Source organism: Plecotus auritus, assembly GCF_963455305.1.
Source record: "Plecotus auritus genome assembly, chromosome: 1".
NCBI lineage: Eukaryota > Metazoa > Chordata > Mammalia > Chiroptera > Vespertilionidae > Plecotus > Plecotus auritus.
This window is the reverse complement of record NC_137770.1, coordinates 30238347-30266135: the sequence shown is the minus strand read 5'-3', so window position 1 is coordinate 30266135 and position 27789 is coordinate 30238347. Positions and strand designations below refer to the sequence as shown.

At 50.9% G+C, this 27789-nt stretch overlaps 1 protein-coding gene and 1 pseudogene across 5 annotated transcripts in view; one reads left to right on the top strand and one right to left on the bottom strand.

Moving 5' to 3' along the window:
• PLEKHD1 (pleckstrin homology and coiled-coil domain containing D1) overlaps positions 1 to 23359 on the top strand; it is a 28590-nt gene extending 5231 nt beyond the window's left edge. For 3 of the 4 annotated variants that reach the window (XM_080688058.1, XM_080688057.1, XM_080688055.1), the window contains 12 exons: positions 4405 to 4498; positions 4828 to 4917; positions 5120 to 5223; positions 6063 to 6154; positions 7099 to 7151; positions 15744 to 15838; positions 17254 to 17347; positions 18812 to 18990; positions 19543 to 19675; positions 19995 to 20139; positions 20477 to 20623; positions 20908 to 23359. In XM_080688058.1, the coding sequence (XP_080544184.1) occupies positions 4879 to 4917; positions 5120 to 5223; positions 6063 to 6154; positions 7099 to 7151; positions 15744 to 15838; positions 17254 to 17347; positions 18812 to 18990; positions 19543 to 19675; positions 19995 to 20139; positions 20477 to 20623; positions 20908 to 21083 (1257 nt within the window). In that variant the 5' untranslated portion in view covers positions 4405 to 4498; positions 4828 to 4878 and the 3' untranslated portion in view covers positions 21084 to 23359. The remainder of the gene's footprint in view (positions 1 to 4404; positions 4499 to 4827; positions 4918 to 5119; positions 5224 to 6062; positions 6155 to 7098; positions 7152 to 15743; positions 15839 to 17253; positions 17348 to 18811; positions 18991 to 19542; positions 19676 to 19994; positions 20140 to 20476; positions 20624 to 20907) is intronic. The other variant, XM_080688056.1, reaches the window with a different exon arrangement.
• Positions 23360 to 26446: 3087 nt separating this feature from the next.
• LOC308252861 (large ribosomal subunit protein P1-like) lies at positions 26447 to 26789 on the bottom strand (annotated as a pseudogene). Its single transcript has one exon. The product of its transcript is annotated as a large ribosomal subunit protein P1-like (transcript).
• Positions 26790 to 27789: the final 1000 nt, after the last annotated feature.

Genomic DNA, 27789 nt, shown 5'->3' with positions numbered 1-27789 from the left:
GCCGACCAGAAGCTTGCAGTCACAGCAGTGCCAGGGGATCAGGAGGACCAGGCATCCCCGAGCACAACACCGAGAACATGGGCTTGTCAGCAGACCGAGGCCCCAGTTTGCCGCTCACTGGTTGCTTAATCTCGCTGTGCCTCTCAGTTTCCTCATCAGTAAAACTTGAAAACAAGTATCTCCTTCTTTAGAGTGATTGTGAGAGATTTACATAAGATAATGTCAATAAAACACTTAGCAAAGTGTGTGTCTTGGCACCTGTAAACGCTCCTTAATCTAGAGCTGAAAATACTATTTTTTAAGACTAGAGAGAGGAGGTGGCCAAGGTTGACATGGACCCCTTACCTCCCACTCACTCTCCAGCCTTTACCACAGCCCCGTGGGGCAGACAAGGAGGGTCCTAAGGGCTGGGGCTAAGACAGAGCCTTGCCCAGGACTGGAGTTGGGCAGGCAAAGTGCTGTGTATTTGGGGGATAGGAAGCTGGCCAGCTGGGCTGGAGCCAAGAGCTCCCGCCGGTAGGAACTGTGTGCGCACAAATGAGAAAGGTCAGGGGAGGCTGCAGCAGACACTGAACCTTGTAATAATGGGTAATAATAGTGCTAATAAAAGTCAAAGGTATTGAATATTTACCATATATCACGCAGTGTTCTGAGGCTTTATGTGAACAAGCTCATTTAATTATTTGGACAATCCTAAGAGCAATAGGTACTATTATTATCCTCAAATTACACTGAGGCACCTGAGGCCTAGGGAGATTAGGTGACTTGCCCTGGTCACACTGCTGGTAAGTGGCAGAGCTCTGACCCTGACTACCCCAGCTTTGATACCTACCGCCTCTGGTCCATCTGTTTCTTGCTCAGGTGCCAACATGAGGGAGGAAGCAGACTGTGATGTGCAAACTCTTGCCGTGGGTTCCAGTCGCAGCTCCATCTCTGCCCTAGCTGTGTGACCTTGCACATATTCCTTAACCTCTAAGCCTCAGTTTTCTCCTCTGTAAAATGGGAACAAAAAGCCCTACCTTCCAAGAGAGTTACATAGATCAAATACTCTGGTACTTGTAGAGCACTTAGCACGGCAGCCGGCACTGGAGTAACGGTGACTATCTCCAGCCCTTGCACAGCCAGCCCAACTCTGCAGGGCCCATTCGTTAAATCAATGAGTGAATCTTCCCAGCAGCCCCATGAGACAGAGATTTGCACCTCCATTTTATAGAGGAGCTGGGAAAGGATGACTCAGCCAGCCTGGGAGCTTGCCTGAAGCTGTGGCTGGAGGGAGAGAGATCATTGGACTCCAGAGCCCTTGTTCTCTCTCTGCCCATGTGTCTAGTGATCATCTGCCTGCCACCCCCAACCCAAGTCCCTGGCATGGTGCTTTGCCCTGAGTGGGGAGGTGGCTCCAGAAGTCGGGAAAGCAAGAAGATATTTGTATTCGTCAGCTCAGGCTCCCATAACAAAATACCATAGACGTCAACATCTGTTAAACTGTTCAGTTAAACCACAGAAATTCATTTCCTCGCTGTTCTGGAGGCTGGAAGTCCAAGCCAGCAAGTCAGGCTCTGGTAAGGATACGCTTCCTGGCTTGCAGATGTCTGCCTTCTCACTGTGTCTTCATGTGACAGAGAAAGACAGAATGCTTCCTCTTCTTTATTTAATTTTTTTGTTAATCCTCACCTGATACTTTTCCATTGATTGTTAGAGAGAGTGGAAGGAAGAGGGAGAGACAGAGAGAAACATTGATTGGTTGCCTCTGGTATGTGCCCCAGACCAGGGCTGGGGATCGAGCCTACAGCCCAGTACATGCCCTTGACCGGGATCAAACCCAGGACCATTCAGTAATGGGCCTAGGCTCTATCCACTGAGCCAAACCAGCTAGGGCTGCTTCCTCTTCTTCTTTTTTTTTTTTTTTTTTTTTTTGTTAATCCTCACCCGAGGATAGTTTTCCATTGATTTTTAGGGAGAGTAGAGGAGAGAGGGAAAGACAAAGAGAAACATCGATGTGAGAGAAACACATCGATTGCCTCCTGCATGAGCCCCGACCAGGCCCCGGCCAGGAAGGAGCCTGAAAGCGAAGTACATGCCCTTGACTGGAATCGAACCCGGGACCCTTTGGTTTGCTGGCCGACACTCTGTCCACTGAGCCAAACTGACTAAGTCTGCTTCCTCTTCTTATAAGGCCATGATTCTGTCAGATTGTGGCCCCACTCTTTTGACCTCATTTAACCTTATAGTAGGTGAAATTGATGTTACATGCCATTTTGCTTAAAGTTACAAAACCTATCAATGACAGTAAGTGAGGACTTACTGCACCTCCTAAAGACTCGATCTCCAGACATACATTGGAAGTTAGAGCTTCAACATATGGATTGGGGGAGGGGATATAATTCAGTCCATAACAGTATTGAAAGGGGAGGAGAAGGGCCCCCAGGAGGCCACCTGTGCTGCTGGGCTCACACTTTCCTGTGGGTGATATGTGTTCAGACCTCGGGGATGCATCACTTAGCCCTGTCCTAGAGCCTCTGCAGGTTGGTAGAGTGATAAGCACAATCTCATTTGATCCTCACAATGATCAGATGAGGTCGGTATTATTGCGCCCCCTCCCTCCCCATTCTACAGGCAAATAAACTGAAGCTCAGATGGTGAGCTTACTTGCCCAGGGCCCCCCGCCCGCCCCCCGCCCCGCTCCCCACTGGGAAATGGCAGGTCTGTGTGATGCCAAACCTGTGTTCTTAATGACTGTGACGTTCCCTAGAAACGTGTATCAGCTCACAGGACTGAGGGGGCATAGCCTGCCCTCCAGGAGCCTAACATGGTCCTTGGGACAAGATGGGCACACGGGGTGTGGCAGGGGCTCTAAGTGCCAGTGTGCAGCCCAATCAACAAGTGCAGAAGGAGCTCAGACGGCAGTGCGGGCTGGGCCGGCCACCAGGGGTGAGGGGTTCAGCCAGATGAAGAGCGAGAGGGAGGGCATTCCAGGGAGAAGTGTGTGGTCTTTGCAGGATCATGCAGGACATAGTGAGGTGGGAAGCAGTGAGCTCAGTGTCTGGCTGAGCAGAGAGGCTGAAGGGCAGAAGTGGGGGGAAAGCTGAGAATGGACAAGGGTCAGGTGCTGGAGGCCCCAGAATGTTCTCGGCATCCTGCAGAGGGTGGTATTCATGTGCTCTTTCCCCACTAGGGGTAAAAAGGTCACCTCTGAGGTCCACAGCTCCATGTGGTGTCTGACTGGGCTGGGAGGGTCAGTGCAAATAGAGAACATGGGTGGGCATGAGACACACCAGAGGACAAAGTGTGCTTCACTTTCCTGGGGGAGGCGAGATGGCAGCTGTCGGCAGTCCCGGGACCCTTCCCGCAGGAGCTGTGGCCTCAGGAAAGATCACAGGGCTGGAGGAATCTTCAGAGATTCACTGACCTCATCATGCCCACCAGCAACTTTCCAAGCTCCTCACAAGAGGTGTGCTGGTCAGTGGTTAACAGCGGGATCTCGTGGGGTGGAACAGTGCTTTGTAGCGTCTGATGATTTTCCTGGTGTAAACGCCCACTGTGACTGATATCAAGCTACCAACACAATGTCACTGAACTCAGAGCAGAGGAGAGTCACACTGTTGGCTGGTGTGAGCCCATCTGAGCATGCTCCAGCTGACCACTGCTCCCAGCTCTCCCAGGCCCATCTCTTCACCAGTGGCATTAGCAGGGACCCTGGGGGGAAGGGGCCAGCCACCCTGGGTGTCCCTGAGCCCTGGGGCTTTAAGGCCCAGTGGGATCATCTTATCTTAGTCAGCTCCAGTCATTAGTCCTACAGGGGTCCTCAGGTGGGTGCAAGAGCTCCAGATATGGGCATCAAGGCTGTCGTCTCCCCAACAGTCAGAAAGCACCGGGGCCTCAGAGATCCTAAGTTAGACCTGAGTCCCAGAAGGAGGCTGTGGAGCGAAGGGAGTGCAGATGTGACGTGTAGGCTGCAGGCCTGGCCCCAGAGCTTGGTTCCCACAGTCATTTGATCCCCAGCCTTCATGATCACTTGTCAAAAGATCCATCTTGGAATCTTGTGTCTTCTTCTCCCCGCCCCCTCCTTTCTGCCCCTCCTGGGATGGACCTGAAGGGACTTGAGACAATGGCTCAAGAGGCAGAGGATACCCATGAGGAAGTATCACAGGTGCCCTCCTGTGCTGAGGGTGGCGGCTCAAGAGGGTTGGAGGAGCCAGCCCTGAGGGCCTCCCACTTCAGCTGCCCACTGGTGCGAGGATCGGGCTTAGAGCCTTTGCCCAGACGTGGAACTGAGGTGGTGAGGTTGAGTCGTGGTAGCCCCCTGGACTCCCCATGTGAGTGCAGGGCCCCCAAGGACGCTCTTGTTGTCCCAAGAAACCTCACCCTTCTCTCTGGTTGTCCCTCTTTCTTCACCACCTGCTATAGGTTTTTCATCATCAAAGAGAGCTTCCTTCTTTACTACTCTGAAAGTGAGAAAAAGAGCTTTGAAACCAATAAACACTTCAATATACATCCTAAGGTGAGGGGGCCTCTCCCCAGGGCCACAGTGGGGAGGGCCCAGTGGAACATTGAGGGAGGGTGTTCTGTTAGGGTGGAGGACTGTGGTCTAACAGAGTCTGAAGAACAAATCCTTCTTGGGGCACAAGACCCCCTGCCTGTCCTAGGCTGGGCCCCCAACCTCCTGTGCCCAAGAGCCTGCCCCGCCCTGCCTCTCCTTTCTGGGAGAGTTCTCGTCTGGCTCCCAGCCTGGGGCCCTCAGCAGGACCTGGCTTTGGCTAAGGGCTCCCACAGGCCTTGAGTGACCTGGGCTGGGTGGGGTGAGAGCTGCCTGTTCTGGTTCTTTCTCAGGGCGTCATCCCTCTGGGGGGCTGCCTGGTGGAGGCCAAGGAAGAGCCCAGCATGCCCTATGCCATGAAAATCTCCCACCAGGACTTTCATGTGAGTAAAGCTCTCTTCTCAGCCTGGGCTCAGCCGGGACAGAGCAGCTTCTCTGGGATCCTCCAGGTGCCTGGGGGCAACCCCTCCATTGGCCTGGCCTGGGAGGGGTGTCAGTGCCATAGGATTGCGGGGTGCGGGGAGCAGCACTGGGCCTGCAGAGGCCTGGGGCGGCCTCCGTGTCCTCAGAGCGGCCTTCTCTCAGGTGCACCGTGGCCCCTCTTCCTGGCAGGGGAACATCTTGCTGGCAGCGGAGTCTGAGTTTGAGCAGGCACAGTGGCTGGAGATGCTGCAGGAGTCGGGGAAGGTGTAAGTGCTCCCTGCAGAAGGGCAGCCTGAGGTCCAGAAGGGGAAAGGGTGTGGGCTGGACTGACCCTGCTCCCTCTCTCTGCTGGGGTCCCGGCAGGCACTGAGGGCCCCAGGAGAGGGCAGGGTGGGGAGGAAAATGTCTGGGCCTCCTTGAGGACAGGGCTGTGGGAGTTGGTTAGGGTGGGCGAGAGCATCTGTGGGGGTCTCCTAAGTGAGCTTTGAGCAAAGGGAGCGTTGCTTGCCTAAGGTCACAGGTGACAGAGGTGGACTCCATTTGTCTCCCATTCTCAGAGTGAATCCAGCATCACTCATAGGACTTGGCTGCCTCCCAACCCCAGCTCAGCTCCCCAGGCCCACCATGAATCCTAGCACAGACAGAGCTTTGCAAATCAGGGTCCACATCACAGAAACCAGCCCAACACAGTGCATTCGCACGTAAACTCTGGTCCTGGCACCTGCCTATTCGAGCTGGGTCATGCTTTCAGTTCAACCAATAACACTGAGTGAGTGCCCCGTGCCAGGCCCTGCGCCGGGTGGTGGGCATTCAGTGCTGTAGAAAGCAGCCGGGAAGCAATCTCTTCTTTGCTCCAAAAGTGCTGCTGGTCCGGCCTACAGTGGCCCACTTTGCAGCCTGGGCCAGCCTCCAGGGACTGAAACTGATCCATGCTGGTGACGTGCCCAGAGCCAGGGGTGCCAGGGTGGATGAGAGCTGGGATTCTGGAGAGAAGGGATGGGCGAGTACAAAACGCGCACATTCTCTTTCTCCTCTGCCCTTCCGTTTTCACGATTTTGTGTTTCTTCCTCTTCTCTCCTCTGTCCCATCTGCCCTTCCTCCCCAGGACTTGGAAGAACGCCCAGCTGGGAGAGGCCATGATCAAGAGCCTGGAGGCCCAGGGGCTGCAGTTGGCCAAGGAGAAGCAGGAGTATTTAGGTTGGCTGGAGGGACGGGCTGGGCTGACGCTCCCTGATGGTAGCACTGCAGGGCCAGGGGCTGTTGGAGGACCCAGGGGGGCTTAGCAGGCTCCGAGGAGCCAGACACCAGCTTGGAGCCTGGAGAGCTTAGTAATCAATGTCCTGTTGGCCAGCATGACAGGGGACAGGAGAGCCTGGTGGTTTGGGGCCTGGGCTCTGGGCCCAGCTTTGTCACTTTTCTGTCAGCTGCGTATGTCTTCAGGCAGCACAGCCTCTCTAAGCCTCCATTTCCTCATCCTTGAAATGGGGACAGAAATAGTCCCTGGCTGTTGGAGGTGGTGTGGGGATGGGTTACATGAGAAAATGCCTGTAAGCACTGTGTCAGGCACGCAGTAAAGGCTCCATAAACGGAGTCGATGTTGTTGCCTTGCCCTGGACCCCAGATCCCGGGCTTGCCTCCAGCTCTCACACCCCAGCCCACTTTAAACCTGACCCCAAGGTTCCAGGCCCTTGTGCCCTGACTGGCTGGTTAGCATGCTGCTTGGGAAAGAAGTTGAGTCTGAGGTTTGATCCTTCGCCTGGGACCCTCTTCCCTGCCTGCTTCCTTAGACACTTGGGGCCCCAACACGGGTTCCCCTCTGCCTGCTCCAAACACCCATCAACCCCCAGGACTGCCCTTCCCCACGAGGCAGACACTAGAGCAGAGGGGGTGCCGAGACTCTCGAGCTTCCAAGGACAAGGCTGCCCTTGACTGTGAATGCGCAATGCAGGGGCAGGGACAGTGACAGGAAGGAGGGTAGCAGCTCCCACCCCCAGGAGCTGGCCCCACCCTTCGGCACGGCTGGTGCAGCTGTGCTGGCCTCTAAGATGCTGGGGGTGACAGAGGTGAGTGCAGCATCAGCCCCTCAGGACCGGGTCTGGAGTGGGCTTTTCCTGAGAGTGTGTGTGTGCTCACTTTGGCAGACAAACTGATGGAAGAGACCGAGGAACTCTGCCTGCAGAGGGAGCAGAGAGAGGTAGGCGCTCATGGAGGCTGCTCAGAATTGCCGCCCTTTCCCACCCCTGCCCCATCCGTGGACCCCTGAACAGCCAAGGTGTTCTGGCTCATGTTTCTGGCATTCAGGAGTGATGTGGGGGAGCTGTGCACCCAGGGAACTGTCTGGAAAATCTGACCGGCAGAGCAGGGAGGCCAGTGAGATGACAGTGCTTGAAACTTTCCGTAGCTTCTTGGCAGGAAGTGTACTAACGAGTATGTCTTCTGGTGAAGGCCTGGAGAAGAAAGTAAAGGGGTAGGTGACCACCTAGAGAAAGAGCCATCCCCAATCTTTATTAGCTGCATTGGTAGGTAATGAGCTGCTTGCCGTTGGTGATATTCACAGGAGGCTGGGGTGGCCTCTATTAGTCATAGGGGGTTTCTGGCACCTTAAGAGTGATTGGGTTGGATGATCTCAGGGATTCCTTCATTCTCTAAATGTCGATAATACAAGTCCTGAGGGGACCACGCACTGGCTTGAGGCAGCCTTATGGGGTTAAGGAGGCCCTTGCTTCATTTCAGGGTGGGGAACCGGTGAAGTCCACTTCATTTGGAATCTCCGTGCATCATTGGGCCTTGCTTGTTCTGAGGAATCATTACTTCCCCCCAGAAGGCAGAGTAGGGTAGTGGTTAGCAGTGGGGGCTCTGGAGCCAGGTTGGCTGTGTATTGGACCTTCACCACTTCTAGCTGTGTGACCTTGGGCAAGTTACCTAACCTCTCTGAACATCAATATTCTCACATGAACAATGGGGATACTAGACCAGCTGGCATGGCTCAGTGGTTGAGCATCAACCTATGAACCAGGAGGTCACAGTTTGATTCCCAGTCAGGAAACATGCCCAGGTTTCGAGCTTGATCCCCAGTGTAGGGCGTGCAGGAGGCAGCCGATCAATTATTCTCTCTCATCATTAATGTTTCTATCTCTCTCTTCCTCTCCCTTCCTCTCTGAAATCAATAAAAATATATTAAAAAATAAAGTAAAACAATGGAGATAATAATTGAACTGGTCTTATTAGGGATGTTGTGAGGATGAAATGAGATGTTAAATATAAAAACTTGTGTACATTGCCTGGCCAGAGTAGCTCAGCTGATTGAGCATCGTCCTGTGCACCGAGAGGTTGTTCAGGTCCCAGTCGGGACATGTACAAAGGCAACCAATCAATGTTTCTCACATCAATGTTCCTCTCTTTCCTCCTCTCTCTCTCTCTTTCCCTTCCTCTCTAAGCTTGTGCTCGGTGAGGATTAAATAATAATAATAATAATAATAAAAATGTTTGGCACATAATGTGTACTTAATGAATATCTGTGTTTGTTAGTATTACAATTAGTTGTTACTAATTATGGGCCCATCTTGCACGTGAATTGCCTGAGGCCCAAAGCTGCAGGGTGGCTTGCCCAGAGAACCCCGCAGAGGGAGGCCGTTTCTCTTTGCCCAGTTGCTTCTCCTTGTCCTCTCCCAGGCCAGTCACAGGGCTGGGCCATCAGCCTTGGCTCAGTGCCTGTCTCTCGACCTGACTCTTGCTTACTCCTCACCCTTCCCAGCCACCCCTTACTGGTCTCTGAAACAGGCGGTACAGTCATGTCCCAGAGTACCCCAGACATTCCCAGTACCTGGCCCAGGCTGAGTGCTTCATAAATGTTTGTGGAGTGCCTCAGTGAATGACATTTTCTTAACTTTAAATAATTTTTTTATTTTTCAATTACAGTTGACATACAGTATTACACTAGTTTCAGGTGTACAACCCAGTGATTAGACATTATATAACTAAGTGATCACCCCAATAAATCTGGTACCCGTCCGATACCACACATACTTATTACAAGATTATTAACTATATTCTCTCTGCTGTACTTTACATCCCTGTGGTCATTCTGTAACTAACAATTCGACCTTCTTTTTTTTAAAAAAAAAAAACAAACCCAACATATTTCTTTATTGATTTCAGAGAGGAAGGGAGAAGGAGAGAGAGAAACATCAATGATGTGAAAGAATCATTGATTGGCTGCCTCCTGCACTCCCCCTACTGGGGATCAAGCCTGCAACCCAGGCATTTGCCCTTGGCCAGAATTGAACCTGGGACCCTTCAGTCCACAGGCTGACGCTCTATCCACTGAGCCAAGCCGGCTAGGGCCCAATTTGTACTTCTTAATCCCTTCACCTTTTCACCCATCCCCATAGCACGCTCCCATCTGGCAACCGTCAAAATGTTCTCTTCATCTACTGGTATGAGTTTGTTTCTATTCTGCTTTTTCATTTATTTTGTTGTTTTTTTTTAGATTCCACATATAAGTGAAATTATATGGTGTTTATCTTCCTCTATCTGACTTACTTCACTCAGCACGATAACTTCTAGGTCCATCCATGTTGTTGCAGATGGCAAGATTTTATTCTTTTTTTTTATGGCTGAATCATATTCCACTGTATATGTACACCACTTCTTTATCCAATCATCTGTTGATGGACACTTAGGCTGCTTCCGTAGCTTGGCTATTGTAAGTAACGCTGCAATGAACATATGGATGTATATCTTTTTGATTTAGTGTTTTGGGTTTCTTTGGGTAAATACCCAGAAGTGGAATTGCTGGGTCCTCCTTTGTCTCTTTGTCTTAAAGTCTATTTTATCTGGTATAAGTATTGCTACCACAGCTGTTTGTTTGTTTCCATTTTCATATAATATACTTTTCCATCCCTTTACTTTCAGTCTGTGTATATTTTTCAATCTGAAGTGAGTCTCTTGTAGACAGCATATGTAAGGGTCTTGTTTTATTATCCATTCAGCCTCTACTATTATACATCTTTTGGTTGGAGCATTTAATTCATTTGCATTTAAAGTAGTTGTTGATAGATATGTATTTATTGCCATTTTATTATTCATATTTTTATCTTTTTTCTTGTTCTTCTTAAAGAAGATCCTTTAACAATGAATGAACATTTTTTATTTTTGTAATTTTACATTACATCTTGACTAATCCAGTAGGACAATTCACCCTCATTTTTCTTCCAAAATTTTATCAGCTATTCTTGCCCATTTATTCTTTCAGCTGGACTTCAGAATCATGTTGTCAATTAACAACAGTAAAAGAATCCAAATCTGCCCCGGCCAATGTGGCTCAGTGGTAGAGCATAGCCTGTGCTCTGAAGGGTCACGGGTTTAATTCCCAGGCAAGGGTGCGTACCTGGGTTGCAGGTTCGATCCCCTGGCCTACTCAGGGCAGGTGCAGGAGGCAACCAAATTAATGTGTCTCTCTCCCATCGAGATTTCTTTCTCTCTCTCTCTCCCCCCATCCCTCCCTTCCACTCTCTCTAAAAAAATCAATGGAAAAATATCCTCAGGTAAGGATTTAAAAAAAAAAATCCAAATACAAACAAACAAAACTCCCAAACCAAAACCTGTTGAGGCTTTGTGTTAGGATCGCATGGGTTTGAGGACTGGCATGGTGACAGTAGCGGTCGGACCTCTGTGTCTCCAGGTCCTCATTCTAGGTTCCGCCGTGGAGTTTTCCCATGCCATTCTGTACATTTTGAGAAGTGAGACTTCTGGTGGATTGTCAGTGACTTAAAGACAGGTAACTCAGGAAGCCAGGGGATGGGATGGAGTGACAGATACAGCCACTGGCAGGGAGAGAGACAGACTTATCCATCAGAGAGGCTAAATCTGGGGCAGCAGTCAGCCACAGGAAAATTTAGACACTCTATCTAGGTCTTTAGCCAGGAAATGAGGGCAGTGGGGACCCACAGCACACCGGCCTCGCTTAAAGCCATAGCACGCTGAAGGAGGGAAGCCTATCAGCTGTGAACTCCCTGGGTTTTGGGTACAGAATGTGAGAGCCTCACTCGGGCCCAGCTGGTTCCCGAGGTGAAGGCTGCTCTGGGCAGGCCGGAGGGAGAGGACTGTGCCCAGGCTGGCAGTCCAGGTCAGCTGCCTGCTCCAGATCCGGAATAGAACTCACAGAGTCCTTCTGTCAAGTTTTTTCCTTCCTTCACTTAATCATCATATAATGGATCTGCCTGTCCCCTGCACCTTTCCCCTGCCCACTCCAGGTCACAGAGATTGTCTGGGTGTGCCTTATGCCACTTAGAAAGGCATTGGGGACAATGGCCCAGTGATGAGATGGAGGTTCTCTGGTCTCTGAGAGGCTGCTTGGCCTAAAGGTGTGGGATCAGGAGACCCAGATTCAAGGTGTGTGTTTTTTTTGTTTGTTTTGTGTTTTTTAAAAATATATTTGTATTGATTTCAGAGAGGCAAGGAGAGGAATAGAGAGATTGAACATCAATGATGAGAGAGATTCATTAATCAACTGCCTCCAGCACTCCCTACACTGGGGATCAAGCTCACAACCTGGGCATGTGCCCTGACTAGGAATCGAACCTTGACCTCCTGGTTCATAGGTCAGCACTCAACCACTGAGCCACGCCAGTTGGGCATTGAGTTTCAACTCTACCACTGACTGTATGGCCTGGGACAAGTTAGTCTCTCAGACCTTCAGTTCTTCCATCTGTGATGCTCTGATAACAGTAATGGCTGTGCCTACCTAGTTCCTGGGTTGCTGTGAGGCTCAATGAAATAGAAAGCAGGGAGTGCTTGGTGAACTGGCAAGGCCCATGCAGATGTGTGCTGTGAGATGGTGCAGCCCTGATATCTTCCACGTAGCAGAAAGGGCATGAGCAGAGAGTGCAGGGGCAGCCAACCTGGGCTCATCTGCCCGGGGCCAGAAGACCATGTTCTTCCTTAGTCCCAGGTCTCTCTGGGATCCCTGGCTCCCTGTGTCCTTATCTCACTCACTCCCTGGAGGAGGACAGCCTGCCTATTTTTTCTTTTTTGGCCGAACTGTGAGTGCTCAGCCTTGCACATGGGCAGGCTCATGGGAAACCAGCAGTGCCCAGGGGCAGTCGGGCAGGTTTCTTGCTTCCTGGAGTGCTCCAGTCAGAACACAGACTCTTGGAGTCGGAAAATACCTCCCACTTTAAGGTGAGGCTCTTTGCTGACCTTCCTGATGGATATTGATCCTGATCTCGTGATCATTACCTTGGCATTATGGCTCCGTTATTTGAAAGTTCTTTCTTTCATTGAGCTGGGATTTGCCATCTAGTGACTTCTTTCCAACCTTATACTCCTGCAACTTAAGTCAGGCCCAAGAGTCAGAACAAATGCTGTGTGATGGAGAAAGGCTTTCGCTGAAGCAGGTCTTGATCGACCTCAGCTGTGGCAAGGTTGCTACCAACACTCATGCCATCCTGGGCTGCAGGAGCAGAAGGTTCTGGATGCTCTGAGTTTATAGGGTGGAGATTTCACTCTAATCAGCGTTCTCGGGCTGCACCTGGGCAACAGCTTCATTTAGGAGCCATACAGGTGAAATGAAAGGTGGAAAAGAAGTGAGCGGCCGTGGTGGAGAGTGTCTTTCTTTTTCCTCTTTAATACATAGCCTTTTACTAATGGTAGAAATCATGCTCTTTGTGGAGAGCAAACTTATCCTTGATCTCACCATTGTCAGACAGCTACTGTCAACTTCTCTGTGTGTTTCTTCTCAGTCTTTTAAAAATGTATTGTGTATATATACATATATTAAGCTTAATAGGATCATATCAGATATTTGATTTTATGGCCTGCTTTTTCATTATACCTTCATTAACATAGTACATCCAGCAATTTTTTATGTCATTCAGCATTCTTTGGAAACATCTGTTTTAGTGACCATGTACTGATTCGTTAACATGTGATGTTTCATTTAATTAGTCTTCTATTTTGGGACATCTAGGCTGTTTTCACTATTATAAATTACACCACACTGAGTAGCCTTATACATCAATCCTGATCTACTTTTATAATTATTTCTTTTAAAATTATTTTATTTATTTATTGATGAGAGAGAAAGAAACATTGATTTGTTGTTCCACTTATTTATTAATTATTAGTTGATTTTTGCATGTGCTCTGATTGGGGATCAAACCTGCAAACTTGTTGTATTGGGACAACTCTCTCACCAACTGAGCTACCCAGCCAGGGCTTCTAATTATTTCTTTTTAAAAAAAATATATTTTTTTATTGGTGGACTGGCAAGGCCCATGCAGATGTGTGCTGTGAGATGGTGCAGCCCTGATATCATCCATGTAGCAGAAAGGGCATGAGCAGACTTCAGAGAGGAAGGAAGAGGGAGAGAGCGGTAGAAACATCAATGATAAGAGATTATCATTGATCAGCTGCCTCCTGCACGTTCCACTCTGGGGATTGAGCCCACAACCTTGGCATGTGCCCCGACCAGAAATCGAACCGTGACCTCCTGGTTCATAGGTCAATGCTCAACCACTGAGCCCACTGGCTGGGCTAATATTTAGGATAGATTCCTGTAGGTGGAATTACTGATGCAAAGGGCAAAAACCTTTAAGACTCCTGATTAGATGAGCTAGTTTCCTGGAAACACATTCCTTTAGGGGAAAAAAAGACTCCTGATGCCTATTGCCAAATTGCTTTTCAGAAACTTTGTAACTATTTACACTCTTATAACAGTGTATGGACATTTCCATGGCATTTTAATAATTTAGTTTCTCCCATTTTCAATTACAAAAGATATCCCAGCACTGGTTGCTTTGGCTCAATAGATAGAGCATTGTCTTGTGGACTGGAGCATCCCAGGTTCAATTCCGGTCAAGGGCACATGCCCGGGTTGCGGTCTCGATCCCCAGTAGGGGCCATGCAGGAGGCAGCTGATCAATGATTCTCTCTCATCATGGATGTTTCTCTCTCTCTCTCTCTCCCTCTTCCTTCCTCTCTCTGAAATCAATAAAAACATATCTATATATAAAAAGATATCCCAGTGTCCAAGTACAGGGAAATATTTGTAAGTCAGAGTCCTGGAGAAAGGAGCTCTCTAGGGAGAAGAAACCAAGGGTGTGGGTGGCATCCTCCAGCTGGGTCCTGGGTGACCTCTTCTGTACCATCAGAAGCCAGGTAGCTATAAGAGCTGGGTGCCTATAAGAGCCAACTAGCTTCCCTGGTGGTTTTTCAGGTCTAAACTCAGGGATGCTTGAAGCCTATAACTTCCCCGGCCCCTTGAACAGCCCTGCCACAGCAGGCAGAGGCCACAGAGAGGTTTATCATCACTAGCAATACCAACTGTCAGCTACTGAGAATGTATCCAAATAGAGGTTTTTCAAACTTTTTGAAACTCTGAACTTTTCTTTCATTAAAAAGAGGAGGTTTACAAGCATAAATTTTTAATTATATTTATATTATGTCTATATATGGCTGTGTCTACTGCAATGACACATAACTCCAAAGTATTAGTGGCTTTGAATGGTGACCATCTATTTCTCACTCAGCTACCTGGGTCAGCTGGGGGCTCTGCTCCACATCTCTCAGGGATCCAGGCTAATCTAGCCTCCATCGTTTGCAGCAACAGTGGCTACTATGGAGGGGGAAAGGGAACATAGCGTGTCAGGCCCTGTCTCTTAAAGGCATCTGCCTGGAAGTGACATACTTCTGCTCACATACCATTGGCCTTAGTCAGTCCCATGGGCCTGCCCAGCTTTTGCAGGTACCCTGTGGCTGTGCGGTGTGCCCGGAGGGGCATCAGAATGCCAGTGAGCAGCCCTCATGACCATCAGTGAGCCACACCAAGAGAGACAATAATGATCAGAAAGAAAAACTTGTTTGGGTAAGAAGCTTAGGAAAGGAGGGCTTGGGGTTTGGAATCAGATCTTCCCTTTCCTATAGGTTTTATTCTTTCTCTGTATCTCCTCAAAGCCAATGGCAACTTCCCCCTCCAGCCAGCTCCACTCTTTGGTGGGGTTTCCATGACCCTTGAGAACAAAGCCCCTGGGTGAGAAATGAGAGTATCATTAAAGATGAGAAAGAAAGTGGACCTAGAAGAAATATCCTTCCACAGTGTGAAATGTGGAGGAGCAAAGCTGTCTTCACAAACAGGCTTCTTTCTAGCCAAGCTTCACGTGAAGTGTACCCCCAACACCACCTGCCATTGGAGCTCAGAAAAAAGGAGCCCGAGGCCACATACTTGATGGGACACCCTTACGCTTGTCAGCATTCCTGGAGGGACTGGTGTGGCCTGGAGGCTTCTGGCTCTTCTGTTCCCTTGGAGCTGAGTATAGGGGGGAGGCTGCAGCCACCTGTGCTCATTGCTTCGAAGATGCTGTGAGAAAAAGTAATTCTTCATCTCCGACTCTTGGGGTGGGAATGGCTTCTCTTTGCCACTTGTAGTAGATGTCACTTCAGGGATCTTTAATGGAAATGCATATTCCCCACTCTATCTTCCAGGGCTTGAGGGCCAGCCAATGTGCCTTAGGGTGTGAGTGACGTAGAATTATCATCGCATCCAGTCACAGGAAATAATGCTGAGATCATTTCTAAACCCTGCCTTCAGCTTGCTGATTGAGCCCAGGTCATCACAGGTTTTGGTTTGGAGACTGTGTCATTGAGGGGATCAGGGCTCAGCAGGACTCAATTTCAAGTTTGGTCCAGCGCATGCCCCAGGCTGTGCTGAATCCCAGAGGGTCCCCTGGGTTAGAGTGGGGGTTCCCTTTGCTGCCTGTGACTCTTGCTTCTCTCCCATTCTCTTCAGGAGCTCGAGCGCCTTAACCAGGTGCTGGAGGCTGAGAAGCAGCAGTTTGAGGAGGTGGTGCAGGAGCTGAGAATGGAGCAGGAGCAGATCAAGAGGTGGTGGTGGTGCCCTGGAGGGGAGCGGGAGGGGGGTGCATCCGGGCTAGTACAGTATTAGGCACAGCGCTCCTGGTCAGCCCTGGGAGGCCCCCGCCCAGGAGGTCCTCTCTACTTGATGACTTAGTTTGGTCTTTCTTCCCAATGCTCCAGGCCTCGGGGTGTGCCCAGAAAAAGCTGTAGTTCACACACAAATAGGCCACTTCTGCCCCCTGAGGCATGAGGCATGGGCAGGTGCAGACAGGCCTCCCCTAAGCAACAAGCCCTCCTGCCGCTGTCAACCCTTCCTTTCCCAGGGCAGACAGGACAAGCTGGTCTGGAGGTGCCATTAGCCAAGATCCCCAACATTCCCTGTCTCTCTTGCACAATCCCTTCACATTCTGGCTAGTGGTATCCCTTGGGATCGTTAGTCCTGTGTATAGTGTACAAACCAGTTGCACATTATAATCATTTAACAGAATTAGAGTCTCCTAAAGGTAGAGCCCAGGTATCTATATTTTTAAAAGCCCCCCCCCCCCCAAGTCATTCTGAGGCAGCCTGTCCAGGAATGTGGAGACCCCTGCTCTGGGGACGGTGATGGTGGCATAATTATCCTCATCACTGTCAATCATTAGTGATAGCCCAGAAATACTTTTCTTGCAACAGTCTTACAAAGGAAGTCATTTGACATATAATTGAGGGAGGGAGAAGCTCAGAGAATCTCACCAAGTAAATAGCCAAACACCTGTTCACTTTCAGAGTGGTGCCAGACCCTGGAACAGAAGACTAGTCCTCTCCCTGAAGATCTGGTGGGGAAAACCAGACTGACACCCAGGAAACATCAACACAATAATATATAACCAAGTGCTAGGAGGCATGGGGCAGCCCCGTGTTCCAGGAATTAAGATATATGCATCATCCTTATGGGCTTGAACAGAGATTGGACTGAGCTGGGCCTTGAAGATGGATTTGAAAAAGTGGGCAGGAGAAAGAGCAAGGCATTCCAAGCAGGAGGAGGGGAAATCAGGTGTGGCCTGAGGGGGCCCAGGCTTGTTAAGAAAGCAGCAAGGAGTTTGTCACCCCAGAGAAAGGCCTCTGCCATGTCCGATGTCAGTGTGGGTTCTAGCAGAAACTGTCCAGGGACGACGGGGTGAGACCCCCTATGTTCCCCCAGTGCTTCTCTGCCTATGGGTGGCCTTGGGTTTATCCCACTGACAAATGCATGAGTATCGAGAGCAAGTGACTTCAACCCCACTTGGCTAGGATCTTCTTTCAGCCCTGGGTCCCTACATCTGCTGGCAGGACCCAGCCATGTGAAGGGGCTGGCCTTCCAAGGACCCCACTGAGCCTTATGGGGAGGTGAAACAAGCTATTCTAGGTACAAAGGGAACTAGGAAGGGTGGGCACCGCCATACACATACCCTCTGTCCCCACAGGGAGCTAGAACTGACAGCAAGATGCCTCAAGGGTGTGGAGCAAGAGAAAAAGGAGCTGAGGCACTTCACAGAGTCCTTGCAGCAGACGCTGGAGGTGAGGGGCCGCTGGCGGGCTGGTTGGTTGGGCCACGTGATATTGTTTTTTTCTAATTGTTTCCCTAGTTACTGAGCCATCTGCAAGGGTAACAGGGCGCAAAGGGGCACTGACCGAAGGGACTCTTCTCTGTGGACGTCTGGGAACTCTAGCCGACTTGTGAGGCCCAAAGCAGGACCCAGAAGGGCAAACTTGAGTTTGCCCTTGCTATGACCATGGCCTCAGGAAAGCCACCTTCTTCAGTGCTTACGTTTTTATACAGATGGAGGATTGATCAGGATGGGAGGCGGGCCGCCCACCACTTCCTTCTTGTGGCTCATTCATTTAGCTGATCCAGGGTGAAATGGAGCAGGAAGGGAAATCAGCTGCCAGGTCACCTCCATTTGATACCGCAGAAACTGGGGGGGAAGGTGGCATGTGTCAAGGACAAAGAGCCAACTCCCCAGGATGGCATGCAAGTGCAAACTCTGGCCCCAGCCTCTCCTCCACTGTTGCCCTCTGCTGCCCTTCCACACCCAGAGCAGACACCGACCCCCTATTCCACATTCCCGTCCCCGGAAACCATGCGCCCGCATCCTCCACACCTTTGCCCATACGGTCCCTTCTACACAATGTCCTTTCACCTCTTTTTTGCCTGGAGAACTCTTTCATCCTCCTAAGGCTCAGCTTGGACATCACCTTGGTCAAGCTTCCCTGCCTCTGCATAGCAGGAATTTGCTCGGAGCTCTGGGCTCCCACAGCACTTGGTTATGGCACTGAACACACTGGGCTGTGTTCCCTAAACTGTGAGCTTCACTAGGCTGTGTCTTAAGGCCTTTCCAAGGCCAGCACCTAAAGTGATCTTGGCATGTCAGGGGGATCTTAACGTTTACTGAATGAATGCACTGCCTGGCAGACTGCAAGGGTTTCTCTTCCGTCTCCACTGACTGGGGCGGTGTTTGTGGGGCCTTTATTTGTTTATCTTTCTCCATTTCATATCATAGGAGGTGGTTCCCTTGAATGATTTCAACTCCAGAATTTCTGGGATGTGCAAGATCTCAGTCTGATAAATGGGGAGAACATAAACCAGCTCTTAGTCTGGTCCTGTTGGGTGTTTTTCACGTGACCCCCAACACATTCCTTCACTTGCCGCTGGAGGAATGAGAACCCCAGAGGGTCATGGTGCCCTTGGGTCTTGGTGTCCCCTGGTTATATTATAGTAGGTCCACCTCCCCTGGACGCCTCATTGGGCTCCTCTCTGACTCCCACGATGGAGGGGTAACCTTGCCTTGTTGTGAAGAAGATCTTGGTTGGCCTTTTACCTCAAGGGAAGAAAGGAGACATTCCAGGTGTCCCTCATACAGGGCTGAGAGTGGAGGGCACCACTCCCTGAAATTGGAAGGCAGGTGAGGGAAACCATGGTGGGGAACCTAAATTAGGCTCTTTCTCTTCCTTCTCTCTCTTCTTCCCATCCCTCCATGCCAGGAGCTCTCCATAGAGAAGAAGAAAACCCTGGAAATGCTGGAGGAGAATGAGAACCAACTGCAGACACAGGCCAATCAGAGCGAGCAGCCCTCTCCCAATGGGGGTCTCCATAGCAACCTGAGGCAGATCGAGGGGAAGATGCAGCAGCTCTTGGAAGAGAAGCTCCTGGCAGAGAAGCGGTGAGGAGCCCTGAGCCCATGGGTCCAGGATGGGCTTTGGGTAATTTCCTTGAACTGGACACCTGGACTTTTGGGGTCTAGTTGCCATTGCCCAGATAGGTCACTTCCTTCTGCCCAGGACTCAGTTTTCCCACCAGGCAAATGGGAAGAGAACCTTCACTACCAGAACTGACTGGATCATTATCTCTTGCAGAGGTGTGAGCTATACAGACAGTCACTAGGTCCGTATACAGTGCTTTGTGGCCTGCTGGGAAGGTCCTCTTAGATCCCTTTTACAGATGAGGAGACTGAGCCTTGGAAAGTTATAGGACTTTCCTGAGGTCACACAACCAGCAAGACCTGGACCCAGGGCTCAGGCTTTCTGACTGTAAGACAGGCTCACCTCAACTGACCGCACTGCTCCCTCATCACCTGGGTGACAGGACCCAGAATGTTTGGGGGGTCCTGAAACTTGGGCCTCAGATTTCTTCAGCCAGTTCTCTCTGAGGGGCTGTCCTCCCAGTGGAAACCCCTTTTGGTGAGTGAGCCCTGACTGAGTGCCTTTCCGGGCAGGATGAAGGAGAACGAGGAGCGCTCACGGGCCCTGGAGGAGGAGCGTGAGTTCTACTCCAGCCAGTCCCAGGCGCTGCAGAACTCGCTGCAGGAGCTGACAGCACAGAAGCAGCAGGCCGAGCAGGAGCTCAAGGTGCCTCCCCTCACCTGGAGACTCCCCTCACATCCCTACCTGAATTATCTCCGCCCACCTGACCAGCCAGGGGCAGGCGATAGAGCCACCCTGAGGGGAAGCAGCGGGCCTGCCACTTCTGTGGGGCATCATGGCTGGGTGTGGGGTCGAGTCCAGGCTGCCTGGTCAAGGGTGTAAGACAGGAGGCAGGAGGTGGTAACTTCTATCCATGCCCAAAGGCGAGAAAGCCCACTTGAGTCAGGGATGATCAGGCAATGCTTCCAGGGGAGATGGCAGCTGCCCCCCAAAACCCCACGTCTCTCCTTCCTTCTCCCTTCAGGCTGAGGTGAAGGTCCGTATGGACCTGGAGAGACGTCTGCGGGAGGCCGAGGCAGCCTTGAGGAGCCTGGAACAAGGGCTCAACTCCAAGGTGCGGAACAAGGAGAAGGAGGAGAGGATGCGGGCTGACGTGAGCCATCTGAAAAGTAAGCTCTGCCCTCGGTGCCCGGCCCCTCAGCCTGTGGAGCCTGGACCAGGGCTAGTGCCCCACACAGGGCCTGGTGTGCATTAGATGTTCTAGATATTGATGGAGTTTCTCCCGATTCCTGCCTGCCAGCATCTTCTTGATGCTGCTTCCTTTCAGCTGTTGGACCTGGGGAGGGGGCAGGGGAGAGAGCCTGCAGTTCTGCCCCCTCCAGCAGGTGGCTTTGGTCTCCCAAAGGATGGGCTCTAAGTGTTTTTCATTTCCTGGCACCGGGATCCAGGGCGGGGCAGGGGCAGGGCAGGCCGGCCGGAGGGGAAACGCAGTGAACTTGGGCGCAGGGTTCTTCGAGGAGTGCATCCGGAACGCCGAGCTGGAGGCCAAGATGCCGGTCATCATGAAGAACTCCGTGTACATCCACAAGGCGGCCACTCGCCGCATCAAGAGCTGCCGTTTCCACCGGCGCCGGTCCAGCACCTGGAATGACAGTGAGTGTGGATGTCTGTGTGCCCCATGGGATGGGGATGGTCACAGGCCACAGTGACACGTAGGAAGAGGGCAGGTGGGAGGGCTGGCCCAGCTCTGAGGCCCGTGTGGCCTTGAACCTGCCCCACCAGCCTTGGGCTTTTCCCAGGGTTAGGGGAGCCCATGGGTGGGAAGGGGCTGGGAGAAGCTCAGCAGAACATGAGGGAGGGAGTGGGCTGGGATTGGGGGCAGGGCCACGCCTTGTGAAGGAAGGACTTCACCAGTGGTGGGACCATCCTCTCCCCAGTGAAGCCGTCCCAGTCCTTCATGACCTCCCAGCTGGAAGCCAACAACATAGAGGAGCTGAAGGAGGTGGCCAAGCGGCTGAGCCGAGACCAGCGCTTCCGGGAATCCATCTACCACATCATGGTGACTCAGCCCGGACCACCCTCAGCGCTTGCTCTTCCCCGGGGTGGAAAGTGATGGCTTTCCCCGCTGCCTCCCAAGTCTTTCCTGGATGGGGCTGGGAAGACGTGCTGGGGGAGGCTGACTCTACCTGCCTTCTCTCAGCTCTCCTCTGGGCCTGCGCCTCGCCCTCAAAGGATGCCACCTCCCTTACCACCCCTACCCCAGACCCTACTCTTGGGTCTGTGCCAGGCCTGTGCAGGCCCCAGCTGGGTGCTGCCTGGTTGTCAGGATGAGGCTAGGAAGCGGCCTGGCTGCATGTGGAGGCTTTTTTTTTCTCGGTTGGGGAGTGAGGTGGGCAGGGCCCACAGCTCTCTGTTGTGCCCAGTCTACCTCTCTGTGATTCTGCATCTGCCGGTCCTGGCGTGTGAAGGCTTCCCCTCCCCACCTTGATCTTTGCTTCCCCGGGGGGCTTCCTAACCCTCTCTTAGCTTCAGCGACCCACGGACATCCCTCCGTCATGGGCCCTCACGTTGACCACATTGTGAGGCAGAAAGACCCAGCGCAGCAGCTCTGGGTACATGATACACCCCACCCCACAGTATCACCTTTCCTGAGGTTGGGCCCTGGCTGTGGGATCACCCGCTCACTCCCCTCCTCAGGTGAGCTCACCCAGCTACAACCTCAGACCTATGAGGGTGATGTAACCCTCACCTCCCCCCTTCATCCCGCCTGCTTAGGGCTCTGGGCTGGCTGGGAGCTGGGGCAGCCGGGACACTCAGAGCTCTCCCAGAGGACACAGGGCAGTTGGGGAGTGGATGAAGGCGGCCCTGGCTCCTTCACTATCTTCTCCTGGTTGGACAGGGAGGCAGCTCCCTCTAGCTATTGGGGCCCTGCTGGCCCGTGGGATCACAGACCACTCCCTCCCAGCTGAGCCTGCTTTGGTGGCCTCACTCCCACCTCTCCCTGCAGTGGCTTTGCCCATTGAAGCAGTGTGGCCATGAGCCCTGGAAGATGGGGGCCTGGGCCTGTGAAATGGCCAGTAGCCATTGGTTGGCCCCGTGTCATCAGGGGTGAAGCTGAAACATCCATCGCAGCTTTTGTGGAAAACCACCACCCTCCATGAGGCTGAGGGCGATGTGTGTCCCTCACCCATGGACAGCCTACCCAGCTCTTCTCCCTCTAGGCCAGTGGTCGGCAAACTGTGGCTTGCGAGCTGCGGTTTGCCGCTCTGTTGACTAATGAGTTTGCCGACCACTGGGATAGGGGCTTAATCACAAGGAACAACAACAGCCTGTAATTATTGGAATCGAGAGTCTAGTCAGTGGTCGGCAAACCCATTAGTCAACAGAGCGGCAAACCGCGGCTCGCAAGCCGCATGTGGCTCACGAGCCGCAGTTTGCTGACCACTGCTCTAGGCAACCCTCCAAAGCTTCCTGAGTCTGTTGGTCTCTCCAGAAAGGGTCTCTCTGGGATCAGGGGTCTCGGACACTGGTGGTATGAAAGGTGCTGATTCTCTGCTGCTTAGAAAACTGAGTGAGGAGCCCAGTCTGAGAGACAGACAGACAGATGGCTGCAGGGTAAGTCCCGTGAGGCACAGGTCCCTGGGGAAGAGGAGTGTTGCTGACTCGTGTCCACTGCTCTGTGCTCACACCTGCCTGGTGAAACTAATCTCAGTGGTCCCTCCTCAGGGGCGGGTGGACTTGGATGGCTTCAGCCAACTTCTTCGGAGTCTAGGTGGGGACATCGGGGGAGGCTTCAGAATCAATGCACCTAAATAAATCGGAGTCTAAATATAAAATCTTTAAACATGTAGAAAACTGCATACACCTGCAAATGATGTATCTAATATGTATGTAGGATGGACTTTGAAATGAGGGGGAAGATTAATAAAAGCAAGATTACTGTTTTATTTTTTTGTTTCTTTGTTTTTAAAGAATTAGATTAATAATGGTTTGCTCTTGGAGAAAGATTTTTTGGAAACTTTCAAATGCATCCCCGCCCGACCGCCCCCCCCCCCCCCCCCACCTGCCATCTCTCTGGGCAAATTATTAACCAGAAAGGAAAATGTTTTTCCATGCACATTCAGCAATCCCTAGTTTCTTTCCTTCTGTTTCATCCTGTACTTAACCATGCCTCAGGCAAATCTGGGTTCTCTTCAACCAACTGGTCAATTCATAAGAATTTATTTGGTAAAATGTCACTATGTACCTAGCACTGTAAATAGAAAAAGAGCAAAATACTATATGGAAATATGCAAAGGTGGAAATTGATTACTGGAAATATATTGATTTAATTTTTTTTTTGTAACAAAACCCCTTATTCCTTGGCCTATTAAATGTTTCCTGCACTATTGCTTGTGGTTGGTCATTGCTGAAGACATGTTGCCACCTGCAGGCCAAGTGTGGGATTACAGAAACGCTGGCTTGTTCTCGAACATGCAACCCAAGTTTCTCTGCATACCAGGAAGCACTCCCTGCTGCGGCACCTCCTAGGAGTGGCTGCTAAATACTTAACTGAGAAATATGTTCCCGCCTGAGGTCCTGGATGTCCCCATGTAACAAGGGCTATCAGCTGGGCGTTCTGATTTGAGCACAGACCACGCTTTGGTTTTGTAATCATGTAAGGAAAAGCAAGAAATAGTGATGGCTGGTTTCTCCCATGTGGTTTATTTCCTGATGCGATAGACCATCTGTGCTGGGACTGTCTTGGTTTGTGCTGTGTCTCAGAATTCAGAATGGCTCCCCCGTTTTCCATCCTAAGTGTTCCAGTTTGGATGATAGTTCCATGGTCATCCGCTTTTCCCCAACGATATGTTAATGGATGAAGCATGAGAACTGTACAACACGGGGTTCTGCCCCTGGGAAGGGTCCACTGTCTGTACTTGTGTCTGGAGGATGTGATTCTTGCCCCCCACCATCCTATCCCACCCACCTCCACAGGACCTGGGCAGCCTGTGGGTGCTCAGGTACCATCCACGTGAAATTTGGAGCCCCTCATCAAAGAGGACTATGGAACAGAAACTTGCTCAAGTCTCTGGGTGTGTCGGATTTGGTATAACTAGAAGGTAGTTATTCAAACCCACCAGGTGAGGGAGCTGCTCTGGAGCCCTCAGATAAAGGCCAGCAGCCCCTGGGGAACCTTATGCTTCTGTGATGAGCCAGGATGGCGCTGTTCACACCCCTGAGCCACTGCAAGGGTTCCCCAAAGCGAGAAACCCTGAAGGTTTGAAAGGGGAGGAGAGGGGGGAGCTGCTGACTTCTCTTATCTCGCCCTCCCCCTAGGGATGGGGTGAAGGAATGTCGTTTGCCAGGCATTGGGAGAGGATACAGTGTTCTTGACACATGGAAACAGATCCACTCCCAGACATCCAAAGCAACTGAGAGAGACTGGTTATTCAAACTTCCTAGCAGGTGTGGGTAGGTGTGATGTAATGTTCCAGATTCAGTTCTTGGCTCTGCACATCCCTTCTCCCCTTCCCTTCCCTTCCCTAGACTTGGGCTTCCACTCATGAGCTCCCCTCTCCATCCTGCTGGGTTAGGCGTGCTCAGGGGCAGTTTAGGAAGCACTCCAAGCCCAGGAATCCTAGGGGTTGTGGGTTAATAAACTAAAATCCCTTGTGGTTAATTCTCCCTGCAACTGTCACTAAATGTTTGTTACAGTCTGGCATTCTGTGTCCCGCTGGCTTTACCTCTGGGTGAGACTAGACGATCAGGCAATCAGGTGGGGAAGCTGGAGGGAGACAGGGCTGCTCAAAGGCTGGACTTCAGGCCCCCCTCAGGGCCTCCAGGAGATACGCAGGCAGTAGCAGAGCCAGCTGGGGGTGCCTTTGGGGCTCCTGCTCTCTTTGTACTCTGCTTTACTTCCCCTGGAGGATCTGACACCTGCCTCAGGGCTGAGAGCCCTGCTGTGAACAGACTCACCTGCCCTCTTACCTTATGGCTGATGGGCCTCAAGGGTCACTGACCACAAGGAGAAACTTGGCTCTTGCAGAGCAGTGACCTTGCCCACTAGCAGCTGCGGGGAGGAAGCTGCCACACTCTGCCTGCTGCTGCGGAGTGGAAGAATGGGAGGTGGGGAGTTCTGAAGGTAAAAGTCAGGCCTTGGATTCCCCTCTTTCCAGCTGTGGCTTTTGCAGTCATTATTTAAAATGTCATATACACAGCCCGGCCGGTGGTTGAGCGTTGACCTGTAAACCAGTTGCAGGCTCGATCCTCAGTGGGGGGCGTGCAGGAGGCAGCCAATCGATTCTCATCATTGATGTTTCTATCTCTCCCTCTCCCTTCCTCTCTGAAGTCAATAAAAATATATATTTTAAAAATTAAAAAATAAAATGTCTTACATATTCATAAAATTCTTAAGTAGGATATACACCTCAAATCTCACCAGCTGCTCAGAGCCCTTACAGTTCTCAAGTTCTGTGATCTGGGAACTTGCAACCCTGGAATCAGTTAGAACATTCTGGCTCAGGCTGGATTTGGTGCCATGCTGTTATCCAAAGAAATAAAAAATAATTTTTATTTTTTTTTTAGTTTAGAGGTGAGAATAGGAAAGAGAACTGGTTTATCACCATAAGGTAATTGTGACTAATTGCTTTTGCTTGGAAGGCTTTCCTGGGAAAGGAAAGGTGTCCATTCTCATGTTCACCCTGTTGTCTGTGGCCATCTGTCAGCATCACTTCCTCTCATCTTCATTCAATAAATATCTACCATGACTCTGTCATGAAGTCAAGCACCTACCATGTGCTTATCCCTATCACTTACTGGTGTGTGTTTTTTTTTTTAATTGTTGTAAAATATACATAATATAAAAGTTACCATGTTAACCGTACAATTTAACAATGTAAGGCATATTCACATTATTGTGCAACCAATCTCCAGAACTTTTCATCTTGCAAACCTGAAATTCTACATCCATTAAACTACTCCCTGTTTCTCCCTACCCCCACCCCCTGGCAACCTCCATTCTACTTTGTTTCTGTAAATTTGACTACTTCAGATACCTCATGAAAGTGGAATTGTCAGTATTTGTCTTTTGTGTGTGTGTGTGACTAGCTGCTTATTTCACTTAACACAATGTCCGCGAGGTTCATCCATGTTGTAACATGTGTTGGAATTTACTTCCTTTTATTTAAAAAAATTTTATTGGTTTTTACAGAGAGAGAATGGGAGAGGGAGAGAGAGAAAGAAATATTGATGTGAGAGCTAAACAGCTGTCAGCTGCCTCCTGCATGCCCCCTCCCTGGAATTGAGCCCAGCAACCCTGGCATGTGCCCTGACTTCGAATCCAACTGGCAACCCTTCAGTGCATGGGACAATGCTCAACTAACTGAGCCACATGGGCCAGGGTAGAATTTCCTTCCTTTTTTTTTTTTGTTTTGTTTTTGTTTTGTTTTTGCGACAGAGGTCAGCTTTTATTGACTGTGTTACAAAAGAGCTAGCTTAGTCAAAAAGACCAAAGCCCATGTCATCATCAGACTCCTCAGATTCTTCTTTCTTTGCTTCCACTGTCTTCTCCTCAGCTGGGGCAGCAGCGGTGGAGGGGCAGGACCACCTGCTGGTGCAGCACTAGCTGCAGGGGCAGGTCCACCAGCCCCTGCGCTGCAGATGAGACTCCCAGTGTTGACATTGGCCAGAGCCTTTGCAAACAAGCCTGGCCAGAAAGGCCCAGCATTTCCACCAGCTGCTTTAATGAGGGCGTTGATCCTGTCCTCCGTCACCTCACTTCCTCGTCGTGCAGGATAAGGGCTGAGTAGATGCAGGCGAGCTCCCAGACTGAGGCCATGGTGAGGGTGAGTGCTGGGTGAGCGCGGCCGGGAGCGGTGCTAGTGGCTGGAGGGCCTCACCCCAACACGGCCATAGCTTCCTCGGGAGAACCGAGCACCTTACCGTCAGCTGGGGAAAGGGGGCAAATTCCCTTCCTTTTTAAGGCTAAATAATATCCTGTCACTTTTCAAAAGAAAAATTGATTGAAATCTTACTTTTCTGACAAACTGCTGGCCAGGGTGAGAGGGGCACCTGTCTTTAAGAATCACAGCGTGTGTGGGGGGGGGGGGTCGGGGGGGGGGGGGAGTTGGGTCCCATGCTTCCCCTTTTCCAGGTGGTTCCTCACCGCGGCCTGGCGTTAATGCTTTGCTGTCACTCCTCCTTCTTCCCAGCAGGTGGCAGCATGCTCTGAGCTGGGCCAGCAAATTCCAGGGGGAAAGTGAGCTGTGGCTGCTGGAGAAAGCGGGGAGCAGGAGGACTTTGTGACGCTGCCTTATTTGTGTTGAATCTCCCAGTTATTCTCTCCTTTAAGATATGAAACAAAAGCCTTCACTTCAACCATCACTTATGAAGAGTCTGTTGTATACCAGCACTTTCACATTGACTTACCTTTTTAAAAAATATATATTTTATTGATTTTTTACAGAGAGGAAGGGAGAGGGATAGAGAGTTAGAAACATTGATGAGAGAGAAACATCGATCAGCTGCCTCCTGCACACCCCCCACTGGGGATGTGCCCGCAACTAAGGTACATGCCCTTGACCGGAATCGAACCTGGGACCCTTCAGTCCGCAGGCTGACTATCTATCCACTGAGCCAAACCGGTTAGGGCTATCTTTTTTGTTCTCACAACATCTCTCTCCTTGATTTATAGATAAATGAAACCCACAGAGGTTAAGGGGTTTGCCTAATGTCACACAGCTTCTAAGTGGAGGTTCAGGTCTTTGAGTTCAAGATTAATGTGCTCTTTTCTCCTCTCCCTCCTCCTCCTCCTCCTCCTCCTCCTCCTCCTCCTCCTC